Source organism: Schistocerca gregaria, chromosome 3, assembly GCF_023897955.1.
Source record: "Schistocerca gregaria isolate iqSchGreg1 chromosome 3, iqSchGreg1.2, whole genome shotgun sequence".
Lineage (NCBI taxonomy): Eukaryota > Metazoa > Arthropoda > Insecta > Orthoptera > Acrididae > Schistocerca > Schistocerca gregaria.
The window spans coordinates 462,955,556-462,981,625 of NC_064922.1; the positions used below are offsets into that span (position 1 = coordinate 462,955,556).

Below are 26,070 nucleotides of genomic sequence, written 5' to 3' on the forward strand. Positions count from 1 at the left end.
CAATATTTAGATCAATGGAAGATCAATGTTGTAAATTAACTGACAGGGTAGGTAAAGTGTCGAAGCAAGATGACCGTAAAAATATATACAGAGAAGAGATATGTCTGGAAAGCAGTACAATAAAGACAAGTAATGCTTAAAAGTAATTGTTCAAGTGTTTGTAAATTTTAATCCATGAACTACGTTAAACATTCCAAAAGGACCTTCAACTAGATATTCTATCTGAGAAGAATTTACTGTATGTAGTTTCACCATACACAACCTGGGAATCAAGGTGATCTTCTTATTGTGGAGTGAGACAGATGGTAAAACAGTGTGAATTTAAATAGCTTCATGTATCGATGACTGTGTTGTGGCACTAAGGACATGTCACAGGTGAGGATGATCTTGGGTCAGCAAATAGACTCTGTTTCTATACGTATTGCCTAGCACAAGAATTATCCGAACTTGCAGTCTGTTGATCACATATTTTTAAAAGGTCATGCAGGAATTTGAGCGTAACAGGTATGTTCCAGTGTACCATCCTAAAGACATTTTTGCAAATTGTGAAAGACACATCGTTTGAAAAATTTCTTAACTTTGAAAGTGACTTCCAATTCATAATATCTGTTGCATACTTCACTGCAAAAGAATTTAATTAACATTTTTCAGTGTCTTATAAGGCACAATTTGATGGATACGTCACAGTAATACCATTGAAAAGAAAGGAGCAAGTTCTACGTGTGTGTGTGTGTGTGTGTGTGTGTGTGTGTGTGTGTGTGTGTATTCTGACAGCAATGACAAATAGACTTTAGATTCAAGATCCACTCAAAGTGTGTGAGAAACGGGTGATTCCAAGGGAATACTGTATAGTTTATTGCAGTCTATTAAATGATGGTGCTGTATGTGATGCATTGCATGAACTAGACATTGAAGAAGACTGCTGTAAATTATTAGGCTTATGTAAAGCGGATATTTGTAGAGTGGTATTTTCAACCAGTAAAATTATAATTGGATCCAACATATCTATTTTACTTATGCATATGTGAAAATCTAGCAAGTGTGTGTAATGCCAGAACAACAAATGGGCAATACACCCCCAAAAGACAAGAGATGCAGTTATCAGTCTCATGTCCTAACATTTGCAAGCATTCCATCAAATTGTGATTTCAGACACCAGGGGGATTTCAGACAGTATAGTCAATTTGCTCTTTCCTGCTGCGAAGAAATGAATTCCCATTCATTTTCACTTTCACACGCCAGTTATTTTAAGTGTGAGATTGTATTTATCAGCTTCCATGACTTTTATTTTGGGTTGATTGTTTAACTAGATAAATATTAGATAAACAGTCCCATTATTGAAAGTTCTTGCAGTGTCATCAAATTTAAACTTTCTGTTGTAGCAACTGGTGGGAAAGTATTATAACTGCAGTTGTAAATTAACTCGGTAGCCTGTCGCATCGAGACAATTCCTATACAAGTTAGTTGAGTTTTCCATGTAGAAGTATAAAATGATGACAGTATCTACACAATTTTGTACTGTGTTGTGTCATTTCAGACAATGCCCAGAATGAATAAAAGCAGGAAGGTGCAAAGTACGGTGTCATTATGACCCAGAAGTTCAGATAAAGCTGTTACTGATATTCATTGTGGCAAATTTTCGTGTAGAGAAGCATGTGATTTCTATGGTACGCCTAACTTAACACTACAAAATAAAGTGTTGGGAAAAAGTGCAAAAAATTTGGGAGGACAACCAGTACTAATTGAGGAAGAAGATGACATGTTGAAGAAAGATATCTTGAGGATTGCACATACAGGATTTACTTTTACTACATTGGATATTCGATATTTAGTGAAAGGCTACCTTGATAAATCTAGCTGAAATGAGAAAAAAAAATTAATATTTTACCAGGACGAAATCGGAGGACAGCTGGTACTAAATGAGGAAGAGGAAAAAATGTTAAACCAAGGTATCATAATAAAAATTAACCTTTACTATATAAATATCAGTATCTCAATCCTTAGCAGTTATTTATAATGGTGGACATCCTTAAAATGTGTTAAGTCACTAAAATCAAATGGGAAGAACAGAGAATACAAAAGAATTCAGTTTTATCTGACTTCTCCCATATACTTTGTAACTTTGGTCAGAGATTTAAAGAACATGTCCAAAATCATTCCAGTTCATGGGGTGGTTTCAGACACATTTTGTCTGTCTCAGCCAGATATAGGTACACCTAGACTTTCTGTTTATAGGATATTTCATTTGTTACACTCATATCCCACCACTCCTGTAGCAAACAATGCAATCTAACAAAATCTGTGCAAGTTACGGTGAAAATAACCAAAAAACTGCTCGAAATCTCCCCATACAGCAGTACACAAAAATATTCGTCTATCTCCTGTAGTTGGCTTTTGTGGCTCTGTAAGACATCGTCAACTATCTCAAAACTAATACTATCCATATTTGTTATTTTGGCAGAAATACAATTATATTTTAAAAAATAACTCTGTGGTCAGTTAACAATATTACGAAAAGATAGACTGCTACTCAACATGTTGCAATGTTGAGTTGCAGATAGTTACAACAAAAAGACTGTTGGCAAGTAAGCTTTTAGACAAAACACACACACAAGGATTTAACTTTTACAAGCTTTCGGAGTCAGTGGCTCCTTCTTCTGGCAGAAGAGTTGAAGAGGATGGAAGAGGGGCAAAGGAAAAGAACTGGAGAGGTATAGGAAAAAGGGTACAGTTCGGGAAAGTCACCCAGAACCCCAGGTCAGGGAAGACTTTCCTTCTCATCCTGCCTGGTAATTCTCTCCTGACCCGGGGCTCTGGGTGACTTTTCTGAACTGTACCCCTTTCCCTAAACCTCTCCAGTCATTCTCCTTCACCCCCCCTTCCCCTCCTTTTCTTTCTTGTTCAACTCTTGTGCCAGAAAGAGGAGCCCCTGACTCCAAAAGCTTATAAAAGTCAAATCCTTAACAACATGAGTAAGACATTTTCTGCATTTCTACAAATGCTGTGAAAGATGTTTCTAATTCTTGCTTTTATTTCCTGTGTAATTTTTCAAAATATGAGTGATTATCTCCACTGTTGCTGTGAATTACACGTAGGTATCATTGCTCAATTTCAGAAGTTGTTGAGGTTTGTTCACAAATAATTATAGGTGCTATACCAATTTCATTGCCATAATGTGGAAGGCTTCTGTTTTTCTGGTGAGTCAGTGGAAGAAAGTGCTAACTCAGGACAAATTTTAAGTTAAAAGTTATTGGTTTGCTAAATTCAAAGATAAGAAAAAATACTATCAGAAAAAACTTCATATAGTAAACAGTGTTTTATTGTGTTAATTATGGATCTACTTTTTTCCAGCATGTGATGATTTTGAAAGTATGAGAGTTGTATGATCATGCTAATGCTTATTAAATTGAGGGTTAGCAGTTTCTTCTTCTGACACCTTAGTTGTATTGTTAGAAATAGCTGCTGGGTTAGAGAGAGGGGGGGGGGGGGGGGACTTGTTTTCATAGCAATTGGAAAAGTTCAGCTTATCAAGTAAATGGGATGTTTTTGGCTGATTATGAGCATTACACAAGACCTGAAGAGCACAGAATGGGCAACGCTTGTGGTATCAACACATTGACTGCAGCTAGGTTTTAGGTGCCAGCATTGCCATTTAGTGTTGTGGTTTGGTACAGTATACAGCAGCTTGTGAAGTATTTTTGTGGCTGTAGTTTTGCTGCTGCAAGCATACTCATAGTACAGCAAAGTACTCACCTATTCAATTTTGGATGGTTGGTACATAGAAAAAAGTGAAATCTATTAGTGAATTGCGAGACACGATGGTATATGCCAGAGACAGAGAATGAGCACGTTAAAAATCATATGAAGCTGTCAGTCTTGCTAACCTGCAGCCCACCATTTAGGTAGATGTTCTTGTGTGTGTGTGTGTGTGTGTGTGTGTGTGTGTGTGTGTGTGTGTGTGTGTGTGTGTGTGTGTTTGAGTAGTAGGGAGAGGAGGGGGGGGGGGGTAAATTAATCATGGAATTCCAATCATATGTATCTGTTTATTTACCTGCAGCATCCAGCAAGTGTCCTATAAAATCCAGTTATGACAATGTACCACGCCATTACTCTTAGATTTTGTCAGGATCGTTTGAAGAAAACTCCATAGGTAAGGGGATGCTTATGCACCAACCAGTCTTGAAGTTCCTTCTGCCAGTGTACCTGACCTCAGTTCTGTTGAATACATCAAGGATGTCATCAGTTGCTGCCTTCGTCAGGGCAAAAGGGCTGCTACATGCTGGTAGGTTGTGTGTGTCTGATTCAGTTTCTCAGGAATGTGTCACACACTGAAAGGTAGTGAGCTGCTGTATTATTTACCATATTTTCTTTGACAGTAGGTTGTAAACTGTGTGATGCTGCCCAGACAAAGTATTGACTTGAAAATCAAATAAAAATTGAACAAGAATTTTAGACCTGCTAAGGAAAATTTGCAGAAATTGTAGTTACATCTGTCATGATTCTGTTCTGCATAGATTCTGAACTCTGAAACTGTTTGTTCAGTGTCTTTATGCTAAACCGAGACAAACTGCATTGACCATGACATGCTTGAGAACAGACATTGAACAGGTTGTTAGTGATAAAGGGACAGCAGCAATGCAATAAGTTAATTTCTTGTCATTAGGAAGTATTTTGTTTCTCAAATAATTACGTTGCTTCTTTGCAGCAGCTCTGTGCATCACCCATCCCTTTTTATAGTTATTAAAAGTAAAAATAACTACCATTTGCCAGTGCCCGGAAATTAGAAAACCTTTATATGTAGGTGAAGGGTTGTGATTCATGTTCAAACAATATTTTGTTACATTTTATTTTGTAACTGGCAACCGATTAGAAATGGTCAGTGGAAAAGGCTGTTGCTAAACATGATGGACTAAGTGACTACAACTGTGTGCGAAGCATGAAGCACAGTTTGTTATTTGATTGCTCTAAATACAAGACTCTGCTACATTCATCAGGTAATTCTTGTGTAATTTTTGAGTGTGGCTAGTGTCCAGGAGTGCTCCTTGATTTTCAAGAATGAGGTAATGTTTTCATATTCTTAGTAAGAAGAGATAAGAAAACCTTAGAGCATTATGAAAGTTCAAGATTAGTAAACATATAATTGTGCATAAAATTGGCACTGAAATTCTTCCTTTCTATAAAATCATTGCATTGGGTTTTCATTGATGTAGTTACTCAGTTTCTACACGAGTCAGATGGTTGTTCATGAGCAGTTGAATTACACACCTGTCTAGCAACATGGAGAAACCTCTTAGTTCTTGTGGAGTATCAGAATATCACATGTGCTTATAAACAAGTCTTTTTCATCCTACACTTTACTGCCATGCTGCTGATAAGTATTAGATTTGATGACATAACAACAGTTCTAGTCATCATGGTGGTTAGACTGCTGTCTCCAACACAGATATATCTCTTAGGCAGTTACCAGTAAAGGAAGCATTGTCCTTGTGGTAGTATTATGCTTATTTGCCACAAAGATAGATTACCAACAGACACTGTTGTTTTGAAACAATTACTTTTTATTTTTTCTTGTGATGCTGTTAAGACTTAATGTACTACAAGATAACTATTACCAAGGACAGTTATCATTGTTACTTGCATAGGTCATTGCTGGCTTGCGCAGAAATACTGCAAAGCCAAGTTCTCTCATGAAAGTATTCTGATCTAGACACACGTTGTAAACTAGTAGATAACAAGTTTCTCTGGGAGATATTTGACCAGATAATTAATATTAAATGATTTTTCAATAAGAATCGCCAAAATACTGTAATAAGTTCATAGAATCTGTAGGTTGGAGCAAAATATGAGGGTGTGAGTTAAACTGAGACTGAGATAGAAGTAACTTGGAGTTTGAGTGTGTGGAGAAATAGATATGTGATAAATGATAGATATTGTTAATAACACAGGAAATACACTGGAATTTATTCTGTATGAAGAAATAAATACAAGCAAGTTGGTGGGAGAAAGAAACCATATGTTTCTTTCATAATGATACATTAAGCAATGTCTTAAGTAAATTGTGCTCCTTGGATTGAATTGTAGTGGTGCTGAATGACATAATATTGTTTCTTTCCATACATTACTAATGCTTATAAACAGTGCAATAAAGTGTGCATGGGAAGATTTACCAAAATGAAAAAGTACATCTGTTGATGGATGAGATATGTATGTGTTCACAGAGAATTCTAAACATGCACTACTGCTCTTTATCTCCCTTTGTGCAGAGACCACACTGATAAAATGAAAGCACTTACAATGCTTATGAACTTACAGGCAGTTTTCTCTCCCATTCGTTGTTGATCAATTGAAAATTAAGCCCATTGTGCTTACTGGTAATGGATATACTCTTATTAAAACACAAAGTGATCCTTTTCTACTTTTTCATTGCAATGCACCTTATCATCTATTGAAGAAATAGTCACGATTTGTTAGGTTTTATCATATTTTACCTATTGATATTGTTTGGTGGTATCTAAGTGTCTTTGCATTTCAGTCTCACATTTTTTTAGCTTTTTCACCATAAAACCTGGTCAGTATGTACCTTCAGGAAACATAATTCCCAGCACTGTCAATAGAAAATACTTAAAGGAGAATGTTTTCTGTTTTGAATGTTTATATTGGCAGTACTGGGACTTTCTCGTGAAGGTAAACACTGACCAAAATTTCTATCTCTTGTAATGTTAACAATTTTCTTGCTGCAGTTTAGCCTTTTGATACAAGTTGTCATAAAATTTAAATATTTTTGATCTCAAATTTCAGAAGTGAGTGAGTCAGAAATTAATTATAAAGATAGACTACTGTAAGATAGGTTTTGTTATGAAATACATCTTCATTTTATCGATTAACAGTTTGTCCCTCTGGCACGAATTCATGATGAACTGATCCTTCAAAGTCAAAGAAAACTATCAGCATGGCTTTGACATGTGATACGACCTGACACGCTTTTTTTGGTCTTGGAGAACATTTCCCGACCCGCAGTGAAGACTGAGCTTTGGTCTCAACATCATAACCATTGCTGCACATCTTGTCACTAGTTATAATTCACTTATGGAACATCTCATTCTCATTTGCACGATCCAAAAGATCTTCACTGATTCCGAGCTTAAGGTCTTTCTGGTCTTGCCTCATGAGCCATGGGACGAACTTGGCAGCAACATGATGCTTTCCAAGATGTTGTGTCAGGATTTCATGACATGATCAAACGAAATGTTACACACTTCTGAAATCTTTTGGATAGTCAGATTTGATCACTATGCACAATTCCGTTGACGTTCCTGACATGAGCATCATTGGTAGACGTCAAGGGCATCTTGATTGAGGGCCACCTTTAACCTCTGTCTGCCCATTTTTAAACTGCATGAACCCAGGTTGCTGGAAATCAGGATATTTCAAACATGGGGAAGGGAATATTTTTTTAAAAATGAAATGATTTGTTTACTGAGATGGCATGCATTTTTGTAGGCTTGTAGGCTGGGTGCAGCTGAGTATGTGCACTGCTTCTCTACTACTGCTTCTCCCCTTCCTACCACTCCCTCTCAGCTTTCAGCAGTGCTGCCACCACTTCTTGTCTCTTGCCTAGCAGCTGTTGACAAGAGGCAGGGAGGCTTGAGGAGTGGTCTGTTTGGATCTGGTTCTCAGAGACTGTAGACGTAGCAGCCGTAGACAGCAGTCATGTGTGCATGAATTGTGTGTGAGTGATCGTGTGAAAGTGTGTGTACTCTTGTTTTGTAACAAAAGCTAAGGCTGAAAATTTATTTGTGAGAGTGTGATTGTCTTATCTACATGCCTGTCTGCTAAGACACAATCATCTTTACAGTGAGTTGCTACCTATCATTATTTTTGATTCTCGGACTATTGGAACAAGTTATCTGTTGCATGGATTGATCACCATGGTCTCATTTCATCAACATGCTATCAGTAGCTCGTGAACAGCTGGCCGCACGAGTGGATTTCCACAGCAAGCCAAAACTGCAGGCTTCACAATACCTGTAAAATATAGACATAACACAGTGGTTAATAACAGACAGTAATGAATATAGTAGATCCAACATCACCTACAGTGTTGGTTTACACAATTCTTCCCCACCTTACACACTTCTTTAAAGAGACCTACTTTTTTCTGAGGTTATTTCTGAAATCAGTGGATGAATTTTAAATTTGTCTTGCAACTCCAAGGAAATACATATTTTTGTCATCAAATGTGTTTTGTTTTATTGAAATAAAATAACATCCTTGCTCTTAATGAAACACGTATACCATTTGTTTCGCTTTCTCCATCTAAAAACAATTCATTACAAAAGCTGTTGATGTTAGTAATTAAGATTTTTGCTCACATCAGGAAACTCCATGTTCTTGCAAGTGTTTTTTTTTTTTTTTTTTTTTTTTTAAGATATTATTTGCACTATAGTTTCCTGTACTGTAGCTACAAAGACAGATTGTCAACTTATGCCCTATCTAAAAATTTGTTAGGGAAAAATTCTAAAACTTGTCTGGACATCAGGGAATTTGCCTTGGGGAAGCGGCAACCCTCGAATCATTAGTAACACCAAGTATGGCTTAAGCACTCATCACCGTAGGCTTCCTGCATCATTTGGTGTGTCTCTGTAAAGGTTTCTCCAGTTTCACACAAAATTTAATACAGACGCACTGCTCCTCTGACTCTACCACCTTGAAATTCAAAAACTTTGCTGTATAGTGCTCTACACAATACAGCACTGAATAATAGGTAATAGACATACAACAATGAAACTACTGGCATGTGCACTTTAAACACAAGTATGTGGAGGGATGCCAACCGCATTTTGCTTCAAAACACCATTGGCGTGAAATTATAAATGTTCCGGAATTTTTTGAACAGAACTCGTATGTAATATTATGTGCCCTGTTGGCCTTTGAAACAGCTTCTAGTTGTCTTGCAATGGTTAAATACAGGCCTTGTGTGGTTTTCAAGAGAACTGAGACCATTCTTTCTGCAAAATAGTGGCAAGTTCAGAAACAATGGTGGAAGCATATAGCGATCATGCAACCTTACCCATTGTAAACCACAAAGACTCAGTAATATTGAGATTATGTGAGTGGTGACCAGGGGGAATGTGATAGTTTATCGTTGCTCATACAATTCCAGTCCCAGACAATTTAGAGCTGGGTGAACAGGGCCCCTGTTATCTTGTAATACAGCGTTACCATTGGGGAACTCACATTGTACCAAGATGTGACCTGATCAGCCAAAATAATTACATGGTCTGTGGCAGTAATGTGACCTTGCAGAGTAACTGTGAGCCCCATGGAATACCATGATACGGCTGCCCAACTCATCTTTGGACCACCACCTTGTTTCATCCTTGAGGTGAAAACACAGCCAGAAGTTGGAAACAGTGTGAAACAAGTCTCATCTGAACAAATGACTTTTCCCCATTGCTCTATAATCCAGTTTTTATTTTATGAAATCCACTGCCTTAAAAAATTCTGCTAGATTTTCAACATTACTTTTTTCTTGCACCTACCCATTCTTTGTCATCAGTGTCAGTGCTTTCTTTTTACGCTTCCTATTGACTATTATTCAAGCACTGAATGCAATAACTTGGTGCTCTGCCACTTCAATTATTCATCAGTGAAATGTGTTTCACCCTTTTGTATAGTTTTGCCATAGTTTGCAGGTGAATCTTTTCTCGCCATTCAGCTGTTGCACCATTAATTTCAGACACTTCACTACATACAGACTACATCATGTTGTAGGTCATGTAGTCACTTGTGTCTAAAATTAAATTGTCTTATAATTCACAAAACTGATTGTCTGACTAAACAGTTATTTGCTATGGTACATTAGTGGTGTTATTTTTTACTGTCATCATAGGATGTAACATGTTTTAAAACAAATCATCTCAAAGATGTTCTTTCTCCCTACCAGAAAATGTAGTATATTGAGGGTCCATGGAAAAGGAACAAGGTTCATGCAGCAAATTTGTGTAAATACCAATTATGGTCAGTTAGTGGTGCCTGCCTTCAAAGTGAAAGCTGTTTGTATCCACAGACATCTGCATTGATACTTTCTGTTGCTCAAAACATTTCTGCATATTGTTGTTTGTGAAAATGTTCAAGAACTTCATCTTTTTGCTCTCCAATGCAAGCCCATGACTGTAGTGACCTATTATTGATTTTAATGAATATTGGTGCAGTACAAAGAAAAAGGCTGAAAAAGTCACACACTAAGATGCCACAGCAAATAGTACTGTTGTAATGAAAGTAATCCTGACGTACATGACAGCCGTACAGAAACCTTCAGACAGTAAGGTACTCACATGGCGATAAGAATGTGCAGTGGTTCCTCCTCCTGTGGATCAAAATATAGAGAATGATTTACAGTAGTGCCAACTATTGGCGGACAAATGAATCGTCGGAGGACAGCAATGAGTAATGGTGGCAATATTAAAGCTACTATCCTCCGACATACAGAGATTGTATATGTTTAAGCAGGCTTGTGTGAGAAGTGAGCTCCATTCTGTAGCTGCATGTTGTACTCCTGTTGCAGTGTTTATTCATGAGTCCAATCTTGTCTCTCCAGGCATTAACACAATCTGATGAAACCCAGATTCGTATTCACAATAGAAAAGGTACATATGCTGCTGCAGGATGCTGTTGACCACACCTCACAAAGTACCCATAGGAAACATATGCAGTGGCATATGCTGCTTGTGTGTGTGTGTGTGTGTGTGTGTGTGTGTGTGTGTGTGTGTTTTCTTCAGTATACTCACATAGCTAAATCAAAGCCTGGAGTCCGCAAATAAGTGGTAATTTAAGCTCATTGATGTAGTCTGGGATGTCATTCCCACCTTGCATGTATCAACGAAAACAATAAATTTTCAAAAATATGATATAACTGGACAAGCAAAACACCTTATCACCAAGTGACAAGAGAAAATGCATAAACATTAACAAAATGTGCAAGCTTTCAGAAACAGTGGTTCCTTCTTCAGGCAGAAGGGGAAGGAAAAGGACTGGTGAGGTTTATGATGTGGGGAGAACTATAGAAAAGTTGCCCAGAACACCATATCAGGTGAGACTTAGTGGACAGGAGGAGAAGGAAAGAATGTCTTCCTCATCCCATCTGGTAAGTCTCACCTGATATGGGGTTCTGGGTGACTCTTCCATAACCCTCTCCATTTCCTAAACCTTACTAGTCTTTTTCCTTCATCCCTCTTCCTTCCCCTTCAAACCTTCTGCCTGAAGAAGGAACCACAGTCTCTGAAAGCTTGCACATTTTGTTAACGTTTATGCATTTTCTCTTGTCACTTGGTGATAAGGTGTTTTGCCTGTCCAGTTATATGATATTTTTGAAAATTGGTGAGTAGATTTTTTGTCTTTCCAGTTGTATTACGTCTTGTAAATGACATTTTATGCTATTTCTACTTCAAAAGCCTGACTGTTTCTTTGTACTTAATGAATATCTTATTTGTAACAGATTGCCACTCACCATATAGGGAAGACAATGAGTTGCAGACAGGCACAACCAAAAACTGTTATACACTTAAGCTTTTGGCCAAAAGGCCATATTCTGAAGCAGAAAACTTTGACAAGTGCAATTCACACACACATGATCACTATCTCTGGTCGCTATGGCCGGACAGCAAACTCCAACTGCCCCTTGATGGGGACAGAAGTCTTATGTGAATGACAAGGGTAAGAATGCAATGTGGGACAGGTTGGGAATGGATAGCAGTTACATCTTCCCCACTTCTACCCCATTATCACTTCCCTCCCCACCTGATTCCTCCTTGTTACCACCAACACTGACATCATATTGCTGCCCCCATCAGGCGCAGTTGCAATCCACAATCTGCCTATAGCAGTCAGAGACAGTGACCGATTTTTGTGTGTGTGTGTGTGTGTGTGGTGTGTGTGTGTGTGTGTGTGTGTGTTTTGATCATGCTTGTTTGGCCAACAAAAGCTTTGATTGACAGTCTTTTTGTCATGCCTATCTGTGACTGAGCATTTATGCTATGTTTCATAATTTTGTTTTTGCTCTGTCGTGGACTTTACATTGTTTTATGTGCTGCAGACATTTACCAAATGTATGTATAAAGTCTGTCACTTGTTTGTGAAATTGAACAATTACTACACAAAAGCATGTGAATACAATTTTGGGGAACTGTCCTCTGTGCACATCCTGTAAAGAATATTGCAAGTTCCTTGTGTATTACTTTACTAATGAGTGTTGAACCTTATCATAGATTTGTAACAGATTTAATAAATATACAAATTAAGAACAGATCACAATGTTGTAACTATTGTATTGTTACGCAAACTGAAATGAACTCCAGTTACAACAATTAGTGGTTTGTAGTCAGTAGTGAGATACAAATTGAGCAATATTCAGCCATAAAGATACACATGATGTTTTTTTTGTGACTGTTTTTTGTTATAGACACCATTGCTATGTGCCATTTCCATTTGTGTGTGTGAGAACAGCTATTGTCATACCATAAATTATCAGAGACCAGAATCAAATTTTATCAGGTAGAAAAAGTATTATATGGAAAAGTATTTAGAAGACTCTGAAATGGACAGAAAACTTGAGTTTCATTCATTGAATATAGGAAACATATCCCTTACGAAGAAGAAAATGGACATTGAAATAAACATTTGTGAGTCTCTGCAACTTGTCTGTGGTGCTTCTGATGACTTAGAAATCAAATGTGCATTTCTTATTTGTTGATACCAGCAGCATTTTCTGCAACTGCTGTTTATCTGCCTGTAGAATTCGATGCATATCATCAAGGGAGTGACTGTTTTATTTCGTTGCTTTTTTGCCAAATTTCCTGACCAAGAGCCAGTTGTACAGCAGCATCTCACTTGGAGAGTCTGCATAGGGATCTGTGCATTCCAAATTACCATATGAAAATTTGCTCTTTTTACTGAGTCCTTGCAAAGTAATAGTCCACATGTTATGTGATTAGTCCGGTTGGTTGTAAGGTGAAGAAATTTTAGGCTGGCAGTTACAATGTAATGTTTGTGGCAAAAATTTTCAGACATTGTTGAAAGATAAAACTGCTGGTGCAGACAAAGAAATTAACTTTTCTAGTGGTGTAAATGTTACAAATGCTGCATTAAAAAAATATGTGTAACAGAGGGCTTTACATTGGTTCTTACGCTGATAAAATACTTCTAGCCAGTAGTACAGTATGTGCATAAAATAGATCTTGCATTAGTGGCAATCATTATAATACGAAGCAGAAGACATTCATGTGTGTGGTGAAGAACAACTCCATGTTGGTGGTTCAGATATCTCTGATAACAAGTGGTGCCAGTACTGTTGTAGCAAATAACTTAAACAGACCGTAGGTTTGGTTGATATGATTATTGAGAATAATGTGCAATTCTGCACAGCAGTGTTACCCATTATATGCCACAACATTATGTTGTCCATTCACCTGTTATGATGCTAGACACTTGAGATTTATCACAAAGGATTTTTTGGTTGGTCTTCTTCAGTGAAGTCATTGAAGTGAGACATTGGATTTATAGAAGGAATACACGGACGTATTACCACATAATATTTTTGTACTTGTGAGACAGACAGACTAAGAAGCTGTTAAATTCATTTCCCATGGACTAAATAAATGAAACATGCTACTTCTTGTGGAGCTTATCCTGGGTTTAAATAAATTAGCAACAAATAGAATAAAACACATACACCATCATTCAATGCAATAACTTCTTACTGAACTTCCGAGACCCTAAAATGGACAACTTATCCACTGAAGAAAATGATATCAGATGAGATGACACAGTGGTTGAAACACTGGATTTACTCTTGGTTGGAGCAAGGTTCAAATTAGGTTTATGGTGGATTCTCAAGATGAATTAAACTAAATACTGTAATAATTCCTTTGAAAAAGACAAGCTGATTTGCTTCCCTTTGCTTCTCAAAACAAGCCTGTGCTCCACTTCGTCATATCATCGTCATCATAATCATAATTGTTATCTTCATCATCATGAAATTTAACCATAATCTTCTCCTCTTTCACAGTAGTCACTGCTTGTTGGTCTCCTGTGGTATTGTACTTCATTTAACCTTCAAGCAATGAATGATAGAACTTACTGTTTTATTTACGATGGGTAAAATGTATTAAAAGTTCAGAATGAAGTGGCCTACTTCCATCAGTCTAAAATATATTTGAGTAACAACAATTTGGAAAGGATAGACTGCTACACATTACGTAGAGGAGGCAATTGAATCGCAGATAGGCACAACGAGAAAGAATGCTAAATATATTCAGCTAATGGATTAAATCCTCCATCAGACATAACAAGCTCGCTCGCTCTCTCTCTCTCTCTCTCTCTCTCTCTCTCTCTCTCTCTCTCTCTCTCTCTCTCTCACACACACACACACACACACACACACACACACACACACACACGCAGGGCCACTGTCATCTCGAGGCACTAATGCCTTGAGACAACAGTGGCTAGTGTGTGCGAGTTGTGAACGTGTTTGTTTCTTCTTCATCTGATGAAGAACTTAGTTCGATAGCTCAATATGTCTACCATTATTTTTGACCATACCTGCCTGTGACTCAACACTTCCTCTGTGTGCTGACAAACAATCTATCATTTCCATTTTGTTGCTATTCTTTCCATTTTGTTGCTACACCAGCCTGTATTTTACATTGTTTGATATATTTCAGTAACTAAGACATCATTACATATTCTGTACCACTTGTATGATGGCTCTCTTGCTTCAGTCGTATATACTAGATATCACTGCAGCAAGTTTCTGCTTTTCAGGCAATTTAATAATGTTTGGCAGGTACAATGCTCACAATGAAGCATCTCTTAAAAGTTTAATTGAAAAGTTTTGTCAATTTGTAATTGGAGCCTCTACACAACATCCCTTAATGCAATAGCAACTAGGAAAGCAAACAGCATTGAATAGCTCATCATTCTGTTTGACAATTATAACAGTAATAAGTATGTGGAAAGGAACACATTTCACTGTGAAACTTAGCTTTTCATGTTCAGCAAAATGATGTTTTAGCAGTTAGTGTCATAAATAGACTCAGCCAGCTTCTTCATGATGGGCCTGCTAAATATAAGTTTGATAAGGTTATGGTCAACAGACATTAGATTAGGTTACTTACTGAAAGTACACTAATGGTAAAAGTCTGCTTAGTAATTTCTTAGCTTGCTTAGAAACTATTTTGTCAGTGTGACATGAAGATATTAAGTTATGTGATCATTTAATTCTTTTATAAATTGTGTTAAATCACTACAGGGGGAAAATGCAATGACACCCCCCCCCCCCCCCCCCCCCGGACGATGTTCAGTGCCACCGAGGTGTAAAATGTGCATACAGTGTGTTAGTGATTCATTTGTCACAGTCATCAGCTATCAGGTGGCCTATCTGTACATCCTCTGTTTTGATTCTGCAGGCAATAAGTGTGCTGAGTTAAGAATGAACAGTGTTTGCATCATTCATTCTAAGGTACAACCATGCCCTACCAACAAGTATGTACTCATGATGAACAGCTTTAGCAAGTTGAATGGGGTCACATTGTGAGCATGTAGGTTGCTGAATGTATCTATTAAAGGATTTCTGCACATTTTGGGCACAATGTATTATTAGTGTGTCGATGCTTTCAACAGTGACCTGTGGAGCATTTCCACTCTATGGAAAAGGTTTTGGACATCCATGTAGTATGGACACAATGTCAATTAGACATATTGTGTGGACAGCAGTGACTGACCAATCATCATCCAGGGACAAAATCTGGTCACATGTTGCACCTGTTGCATCATGAGGGATCATTGTGAACTGTCTGCTGACAGTGGGAATAAGAATACTTGTGAATCCAGCCAGTCTATCACTGACACCATGACACTGCCAATGATGGGTACTCGGGTGTCATGAAATGGTTGACTGGAGAGTGGAATGGCACTCGTCTTCAATGATGGGACTTGGTTCTGTCTGTGTGCGGGTATCGAACATAAATGTGTATAGCGTAGACTGGTGACCTTTCTATTGCAAAGTGCATTCACCTATGACCTATAGGTCCCATTCCAGGCTTCATGATATCTGGGGGATCATCAGTTACAACACACAGTAACATTTGGTGTCCCAGCAGGGTAAAATAACCAGCACTCACTACATTGCACAGGCTCTTATCCTCTTTGCTACTGCCATTTCTTCAAAAGGAAGGTGATGTGCTTTTTCGACAGGACATTGCACATCCACATATGGCTGCTGCAACGCAGTGTGGTCTTCATTGTATAGAACAACTGCTGTTGGCAGCAAGATCAGCAGATCTCTTGCCAGTCAAACATGTACGAGATGTGATGAAGAGGGAACTTACTTCTTTTCCGAGGATTGCAAGAGCCACTGCCTTATTAAACAAAGGGCACAAAATGTCTGAGATACTGTATCGCACGATGCTATTCAGTACCTGTATGATCATTTCCATGGAAGAATACTTGCCTGTGTTGTTGCCAGAGGAGGATACACTGTGTAATGATGCAACTATTTGCACACACTTTACTTTGATATGGTTTTTCATTTGGTCTGAATTTATTATCATATACTACTACAATGATGAACTACCTGCCACCTAACGTGTCACTAAAATGACCTTGTCTTTGAGGGTGTTTCATTGTTGTCTGGTAGTATATATGAGCTTAGTCATTTGCCAAAGTACTGAAAAATTGCATTTTTTTGTGGAATAGATTATTTACTAAGTACAGACGTAATCTGTTCTTGATGACTAGTGACCAAGCAAGGTGGCTCAGTGCTTAACACAATGGACTTGTATTCGGGGAAAACGACTCTTCAAATCTGCATCTGACCACCCAGATTTAGCTTTGCTATGATTTCACTGAATAGCTCCAGGCAAATGTCGGGGTGGTTCCTTTGAAAGGGCATGGCTGATTTCCTATACCATCCTCAACATAATTTGAACTTTTATTCCGTCTCTAATGACCTCAGTGTTGATGGGATGTTAAACCCAATCTACTTTCCTTCCATCAAGGGCTAGTTATGTATCATTGATTCTATTGAGACTATGGTCAGTGTGATTGCTGAGTGATTTTAGATGAGGAAAATAATTACTGTAGTTATAAATATGGACATGCAAATGTAGTGGAAATTATGAATGACGTACATTAACATATCTGAATGAAAGTCATTATCCTATAGAACAAAACTCACAGAATTCCAGCAATAATAGGTTTTTTTAAGTATCTGTATCTACACTAATAATAAATCTGTAAAATTATCATGTCTTTCTCTTTCTCTGTTTGAGCACATTAATCAACTACTAGATGAATTTTACAGATAACTTGGGGCACTGTACAGGCTTCATTTCATCAAAATTGGATCACAGCAAATAAAGATATCATATTTGAAAGTTTTATCCATACTAATATTATAAATACAAAAGTAGCTTTGTCTTTTATGTTTTCACGACTAACCTGCTGAAATGATTTTCATGAAACTTGGTTTGGAGATAGGTTGAACCATGAGGAAGAACACCCGCTACTTTACAAAGTGTGTAGTAATTATATTTATTGATTTGAAGAATATTACACAAATTAGGGAAAAATATTTCCTCTCTCAGAAAGCTATTTGCTTTACTTTTGATTGTTATTGTATTTGTGAAAATGTTTTTATGATTCAATGTACTGAATACAATGCTTGTACCATCCTCAGTGTGTGTGATTCATACTTGCCATGTCAATGTTGAGCATTCTATAGTTACCTCTATTGTCTCCATCTGGAGCAACTGACTGTCCAAATTGCTGCTGTGGTGGCCTTACATAGCTCATAGACGTCTTCAGATTGGTTGGTAGTGACAAAGCTGATGGAGGTAACTGTCAAAAATGCAAGGTTTTACTCTGAACTGACATGACAAGAATCCCGAAAATGTTTTGTTTCTTCTAATTGGAAGGCAGAAAATGTTGAGCAAATGTTTAAAGATGGTAATTAACTGTCATGTAGCAATGTGTGGTGTCATTGGATCAGAAAAAAAAAATAGGCATATGCCTGATATCACACAACTAGAAGTTCTTATTTCAGCACAAAAGGTGGGAGGGAGATTTCAAAATATTGAGGAGTTGGTAAATAAAGCAACTCAATGACTGGCTATGTATCTGTACTGTAATTCATATACTTGTGTTTTACTCAGTGTTGTCCGCTTCTCGTGACAGTACTGTCTAAACATTGATATGTTTTAAAATTTTTTTGAGGAATGAATGCCTGACTTTGAAAGGTTGAGATTCAGGTAATTTCCTTATGTGCCAGCCTTTGTGCTGTATCACTGAGTAGACAGCTGTGGTAGTCAAAAACCTTGAGAACTTCACTACCATCAAGGCATTGCAGAAAGTATTACCAGCGAGTTCCATGGGAGTGTATGATCATATGTCCTAGAAACTTGGAGGTGTCATGCAAGATCTTTATGTTTGGAGCATCAGAGTGACCGGATTTTCTGAGAGTTTCCTGATCTTTTTTCATTTTCTGATGAAGATGGTAGCCCTGCTGAATGCATTCTCATCAAACAGTCCCTGTGAAAGTGTAAGATGAGACTCTGCTTGTAATGATCTTGCCAATAGCATCTAGATGAAATAAACCAGGATAGCTTAATTATCTGACGCCGTAGCGACATAGGGTTGAAACAATGAAAAATGACACAGTTCCTTTATTTTGTACAGTACAATCAAAATCTGACGTTGGTGAGCAAGATAAATGATGTATTGTTGAAAAATGATCTGAACTGAAAGAAGTATTCCTGTAAATATGAGTTGAAGAACAGCATGAGGTGGAATTGAAACAAGAATTGTCAAAGTGGCAAAATGTCAGACATGGGAATATGTTGTTATGAAATTTGATTGTTAAAGTATGACATGGGAGTTGTAAGTTGGATAGGCTTTGGTACACAGAGTGTATCATAATTAATGGCATAAACACTTACAGTTGACAGTACACATTACTAGAAGCAAAAAAAGTCTCAGTAAACATAGGGTCGAAAATGCATACCTTAAGAGCTATGAGCAATTTTTCATTTTCGATACTGTGAATCAAATCTCTTCTACTGCAAGTTCTTTGTTTTCCATATTTTGGGAACTGGTAGCATGGACCAAAACAAGAAAAAAAAGTCCAGTAAACATGTGCTCTAAAATGCATTCCATAAGAGCTATGAGTACTTGTTCATTTTTGCTACTTTGAAACACAACTCTTCTAATGATCAATTGCTTGTAACTTTTAAGGTATTCATTTTAGAACTCATGTTTGCTGGACATTTTTTTCTTATTTTGGTCCATATTGCCACTTCCCAAAATATGGAAAGCAAACAACTTGAAATAGAAGAGATTTATTTCACAATATCGAAGGCGAAAAATTGCTCGCAGCTCTTAAGGTGTGCATTTCCAACCCTTCGTTTACTGAGACTTTTTTACTTCTAGTATGTGTACTTTCAACTGTGTGCATTTATGCCATTAATTATGATACACCCAGTATAGCTATCTCAGAAATATGGGTAGAATAGCACTGCATATTTAAGGCATCTTTTGTTAACTGACATCGTAATACAAGGAAAAACGAAATCATATAAACTCATTATACAGACAAATTATTGAAAATATTGTTCATAGTAATCACACAAATATGAAAAATTTCTGAAGTGTAGTGAAAAAAATATATATATTTGACCTGAAATTTGTGTGTGATTGATGTTAAATTTTAAAAACTTGTAAAACTAGCCAAAATAAGCAAAACATATTACAGCCAAGTATACTGTTATTTATTTAGTTATGGGGTTTCATATTTTTTTAGTAAATCACTCAGCACAACCTGTGCCCTAATTCTTGATGCTTAAACACTTAAAAATTCCAACAGCGTAACAGTACCTAAAATAAAGGAAAAGCAACCATCCACCTGCAGCAGACTGCTGTGGGGTGCATAGAAACGCATGACAGAAAACGGTATCCACACTAGCTTTGAATCTCCTGCTCTTTTTATAGCAAAAGTACAATATACTCAGAAAGAATTATGAAGCTGAAATTAAGGGCTATCTGATGTGTATCATTGTTCATTATCTCTTCAGGTTGTGTGCTACTGATATCAACATGCTTGCAGTGCCTCACAACCAAAGAAATGGTTTTGATGTATAGTGTTCGAAATTAGGAGTGTAGGTGAATTTGCTGTAAGAGCAAAGCTGTAGTTTCATGAATTTATCATCACTTTAAGAAAATACTGCATTTCAGAAAGATGCAATATGAATTTCATTTCACTCATATTTTTGTTCTTTCAGGTTGCATACAAAGCAGAAAGAACTAGTGGACAAGTGCAACGCAAGCTTTTCTCAGACTCAAGACCTGGTGCTGGTGAAGTGGGATTTATTGCAATTCCGAAACGTTATCGTAAGACTGATGTACGATACTCACGGATGGGAGCGAGTGACTTCAATTTTGAACAGTACAATGGTACTGGCTTATGTGGACTTGAAGCAACATTAGCAAATTCATATTGCAATGCTATGATACAGGTGAACAATGTAACAATTTAATTGTATTTATATGAGTTCATTGCACGTGAAATATTCATTTATATTATTATTATGTTAATTATTTATATTATTATTATGTTAATACACAGGTTTTGTACTACACTGAGAGTGTTCACAATCTCCTGCTTTCACACTTATGCTGCAAGGAATTCTGCCTTTCATGTGAGCTTGGATTCCTCTTTCATATGCTGGATAATTCTCAAGGACTTCCATGTCAGTCCAACAACTTCCTGCGTGCTTTTCGGACTGTGCCTGAAGCTTCTGCTCTTGGATTAATTCTCTCTGACCGGAATCCAGAGGCTCGTAGAAGGGCTAACCTCATTAGTCTGATACAGGTAATGCCATTAATTTGCAGATACATCTTCTTCACCAGAATATATGCCTGAGTCATAGCTGTTGCCCTTTGGAGTGTGTCCTTTGGCCTAGCATGGGATTCTTTCTGAGGTCTGCCTTAAATTAGTCATTGCATAAGGCTTTGGAGATTGCTTCTATAGAGAACAGACTGACTGTGTTGTCAGGAATTTTCTAAGAATTCTTGATACTCTAATAGTATTCACTACAGTGATTACGAAATACTTTTATTAGATTAAATTAGATTTACTTTTGTCCCATAGATTTATAATAAGGGGATCTCCAAGGGTGTAGAACATATCATAAAACAAGAATACATACTACACATTTATGTCTAAAAACTGAAGTGGTGCTATGGATGTGGAATAAGGGAAGAATTCTTAAACATGTTTTCAGTTAAGAGATGATAATTAACTTATTACAAAACTTGTAAATGTACAATACATTGGGGTGCACATGATAACTTTTGGGCTATTGGAATCTTGCAACATCAAAGAGAAAATCAATTTACAACATTAACTTACATTGAGCAATCACTGCCCTGAAGATTTTCAGAAGCTAGAGTGTACTGAATGCAAATGTTATTGGATATTATTGAGAATATATACAGGGTGGTTTTAATTAATGTTAAACATTCAAAACGCTGTAGAAATAACAGCACTTGGCAGAATGATGTCACATTGCAACAGAACATTATCAGAGAAAGGGGAAAATGTATGGCAGAAGAAAAAAAAATAGTGTGAAAGGTGATCAATAGATGGTGATGTATGTATCAGAATACATAAATGAAAACACCTGTCGTGCACATTGACATGAAGTTGATAAACACACCAAGTACATGGCTTTCTTCCTTACGCATCTGTGACATTTGCCATGACTGTCTCTATGCAGGATCATGCTCTGCTTGTAAAGCTGTATTACAAGAATGATGACTGTGCACACGTTGCTCTGCAGAAGTTCTGGACACTGAAGGGTTTGGAAAAAGGCGTTGGTTTGATGCCAGCCATGGGTCTAGAGAAAAGATTCGGAAATTTGAAAAGACAGGTTCTTTTGGTGTGCAGCCTGGTAAGGGAGGAAACAAATTGATTCGATGTCAGTGGAAGCAGTGGCTCCAGCAAATCAGGAGGAGACGAGTGGTGATGTGCAAATGTGTAGTGCATGGAGAATTGCTCGATCATTGGACTTACCCATGATCACATTGTGTAAAATCTTACAAAACCTTTTTTGCTGTCCATTCAAAATTACCCATGTGCACGAGCTGCTTCCTGTTGACCTGCCAGCAAGAGAGAGCTTTGCTTTAGAATTTCTTGCTCACAAGTAAGTGGACAATGATTGGCTGTGGAAGATTTTGTGGACAGATGAAGTCGACTTCCATCTGACAGGATATGTCAATACACAGAATTGTCGAATATGGGCAACAGAAAATCCACACGCAAATCAACCAGTACCACTTCATCCTGAAAAGGTTACTGTGTGGTGCAGATTTATGGCATCGTTTATCATAAGGCCATATTTTTTTTTCGAAAAGACGTGTGCTTCTAGTCCTGTTACTTGTACCATCACTGGCAAGTGCTGTTAGTGTGTCTATTGCGCAGCCCCAACACTCCAGCTCTCCGACAGTGTGGATGGGATCATTTTTATGCAAGATGGCGCACCTCTACAAATTGCAAATCCAGTTAAGGAGCTGCTGAAGTGCCATTTCAGAAATGCTAGAATTACCAGCTGCCATTTCCCTAGAGCCCGGCCATCCCGATCACTTCATCTTAATCTGTGTGACTTCTGGCTGTAGGGCTATCTGAAAGATGTTGTGTTCAATGTTCTGATTGCAAATTTAGCAGCATTGAAGGCGTGCATTGCGAAACACATCCTGAATGTGATTCCAGAAACACTTTGGTCAGCTGTGGAACATGCTGTTTCTTGATTTCAACTTCTTTCATATAACAGTGGACAGCGTATTGAACATGTTTTGTGTCAGTCACACAGAAATTAATAATCTGATTGAATTTGATTGATGCTTTTTATGTGGTTTTTGGCCTCAGGACAATTAAAAACTGATTTTTCCCATCCAGTGTGATATAACCTTGCTGTGGTGGATGGACTTACGTTTACATAACTAACAGTATCACACCGGTATACCCAGGCACACTGAGTAGTACAGTTTGTACACCTTCGGCATTGATGTATGATTCATTTGTCATTTGTGGTCGACCACAATTAAATTATGATGCTTACAGTGTGATGTCATTCTGACCAGTGGTGTTATTTCTACAGCAGTTAAAAAGTTTGACTTCAATTATAAATACCCTGTACATACCAATAATTTATACATACCAAGAAAATTATCATTGGAGCTGCACAAGTCAACCACCAAAAAAATCCTTTAGGCTGCTGCTAAACTGAATGTAGGTAAACTTAAAAAAAGTTATTTGGATTGAAAAATATTGTGCTTTGTTTTCAAATATAATTGTTTTCTATTCAGATCTGATTCCAAGATGGTATATTGTATATTCTGTTTTTCTTTTCTGCCTCATTAGATATACAGTGTGTCCCAAAAATTGGGGTCAAAGTTATACACGTGGTAGAATGTTTTAAAATTTTGATTTTTAAAACATTATTTTAACGCTTTTCTAAGCATTTAATTAGTGTGAATACAATATTTGTTTTACATTGCTTCACCCGTAACAAAAGTTCTGTCATAGCACATCTCAAATCTACAGTTGCGATTTTTTTTTCTTTTCTTTCAGTTTCTTTTGTTTTCTTTTGAGGTGCTGGTATGGCATACCAGTGTGTACTGTCACAAATCAAGCATTGAAAAGAACTAATAGTTCTTAGTAAATAAAAGTTTTTTTTTTAATTTAGACCCTACAGCAACATCTCAAGCTTATAACAGCTTTTGCTTAGTTAAGCAGTATTTTTGATCCATTCTATTGCATTCTGTTGGAACTCTGTAAGATACATTCAGTGACATCACCTTTAATGACAGACCTTCTCTCTAGCTTGCACAGTAATAATTTGTTCCCATTGAGTGATCTGAAAGCCATTCTTTGCACAAAGTTGCCATTTTGTTCTGTTGTATCTCAAGTCCTTGACCAATATATGTAAAATACTTAACATCTTTCATTTGCAAGATACTGTTTCTCATATTTCAGAATCTTGGTATTTCATAAAATTATCTACATCTGCATGGACACTCTGCAAATCACACTTACGTGCCTGGCAGATGGTTCATCAAACCCCCTTCATAATAGTTCTCTATTATTCCAATCTCGATCAGTATGTGGAAAAAACGATCAGCCATACCTTTTGCGCGAGCTCTGATTTCTCTTATGTAAGTATGCATCAACAAAATTTTTTTGCATTCAGAGGAGAAAGTTGGTGATTGAAATTTTGTGAGAAGATTCCACCACAACAAAAAACACCATTTGTTTTTGTGGTATCCATCACAAATCCTTTTTCATCTCGGTGACATTCTCTGTCCTATTTTGTGAAAATAGAAAATATACTGTTCTTCTTTGGACTTTCTCTATGTACTCTGTTAATCCTATCTGGTAAGGATCCCAGACCATGTAGCACTACTCCAGAAGAGGATGGACAAGCACAGTGTAGACAGTCTCTTTAGTAGATCTGTTACATTTTCTAAGTGTTCTGCCAATAAAACACAATCTTTGGTTTGCCTCCCCCACAAGATTTTTTTTGTGTTCTTTCCAATTTAGATTGTTCATAATTGTAATCCTATGTATTTAGTTGAATTTATGGCCTTTATATTTGTCTGATTTATCGTGTAAACGAAGTTTAATGGATTACTTTTAGCACTCATGTGGATGACCTCACACTTTTCATTATTTAGGGTCAATTGCCAATTTATGCACCAGTCAGATATCTTTTCTAAATTGTTTTGCAATTTATTTTGATCTTCTGATGAGTTTATTGGATGATAAGACAGCATCATCTGCAAACAACCTAAGACTGCTGCTCAGATTATCTTCTAAATTGTTTATATAGATAAGAAACAGCAGAGGACCTACAACGCAACTTTGGGGAATGCCAGAAATCACTTCTGTTTTGCTCCGTGACTTTCCATCAGTTACTATGGACTAAGACCTCTCTGACAGGGAATCACAAATCCTGTGACATAACTGAGACACTATTCCATAAGCACGTAGTTTCACTACAAGCCACTTGTGTGGTACAGTGTCAAAAGCCTTTTGGAAATCTAGAAAAATGGAATCGATTTGAAATCCCTAGTCAGTAGCAATCAACACTTTGTCTGAGTAAAGAGCTAGTTGTGTCTCAGAATAACGATTTTTTCTAAATCCGTGTTGACTGTATACCAAGAGATTGTTCTCTTCGAGGTAATTTATAATGTTTGAACACTGTATATGTTCCAAAATTCTGCTGCATATCAATGTTAATGATATGGACCTGTAATTTAGTGGATTACTCCTACTAACTTTCTTAATATTGGTGTGATCTGAGCAACTTTCCAGTTTTTTAGTTTGGATATTTTTTCTGCAACAGTGTTCTGGCACATTTTGTGTACGAAGGGGGATCAGCTCTGTCATTTTTTAATTTATTTGGTATGAATCTCTCAATTGCTGTTGATACCGTTTCTCTGAATTCAAAGCACATCTGGTCTGCACTTATACTGTTAATTAGGAATGAGTGGAGATTGTCACTCAGAAAGGTGTCAAGTGAATTTTTTATCTCCTTTTTTGAATAAATATATTTTTTGTTTAGTTTTGGAGGATTTGGGTTTACAATATTCTGTCTCACTATGACAACCCTGTGTTCACTAAACCCTGTATCTGTGTTAATACTCATTATTAGCTCAGGATTATTTGTTGCTAAGGAGTCAAGTGTGTTTTCACAACCATTTACTATCCCTGCAGTCTCATGAACTACCTGTTGAAAATAATTTTCAATAACAAATCTCGCGTCTTTTTCTGTGTCATACAGTTGCTTCTCAGAAGATGTATAGAGTAAATAAGAGGTTTCATTTAGTGGATTGCAAATACATCACACAGAAATGGAATTTGATATGTACTTCTGTACAAATAGTGGTAGGAGTGATGTTAAGAACTCGTCGTATAGTTTATCCATTGAGTGGTGAGTGAACATACTGTATAAAGGA

The 26,070-nt window shown here is 37.1% G+C and overlaps 1 protein-coding gene across 1 annotated transcript in view; it reads left to right on the forward strand.

The window, feature by feature from the left end:
- LOC126353897 (PAN2-PAN3 deadenylation complex catalytic subunit PAN2) overlaps window positions 1–26,070 on the forward strand; it is a 263,163-nt gene that overhangs the window by 95,386 nt on the left and 141,707 nt on the right. Inside the window, exons 9-10 of the mRNA XM_050003120.1 lie at window positions 20,334–20,567; window positions 20,678–20,923. Coding sequence (XP_049859077.1) covers window positions 20,334–20,567; window positions 20,678–20,923 — 480 coding nt within the window. The remainder of the gene's footprint in view (window positions 1–20,333; window positions 20,568–20,677; window positions 20,924–26,070) is intronic.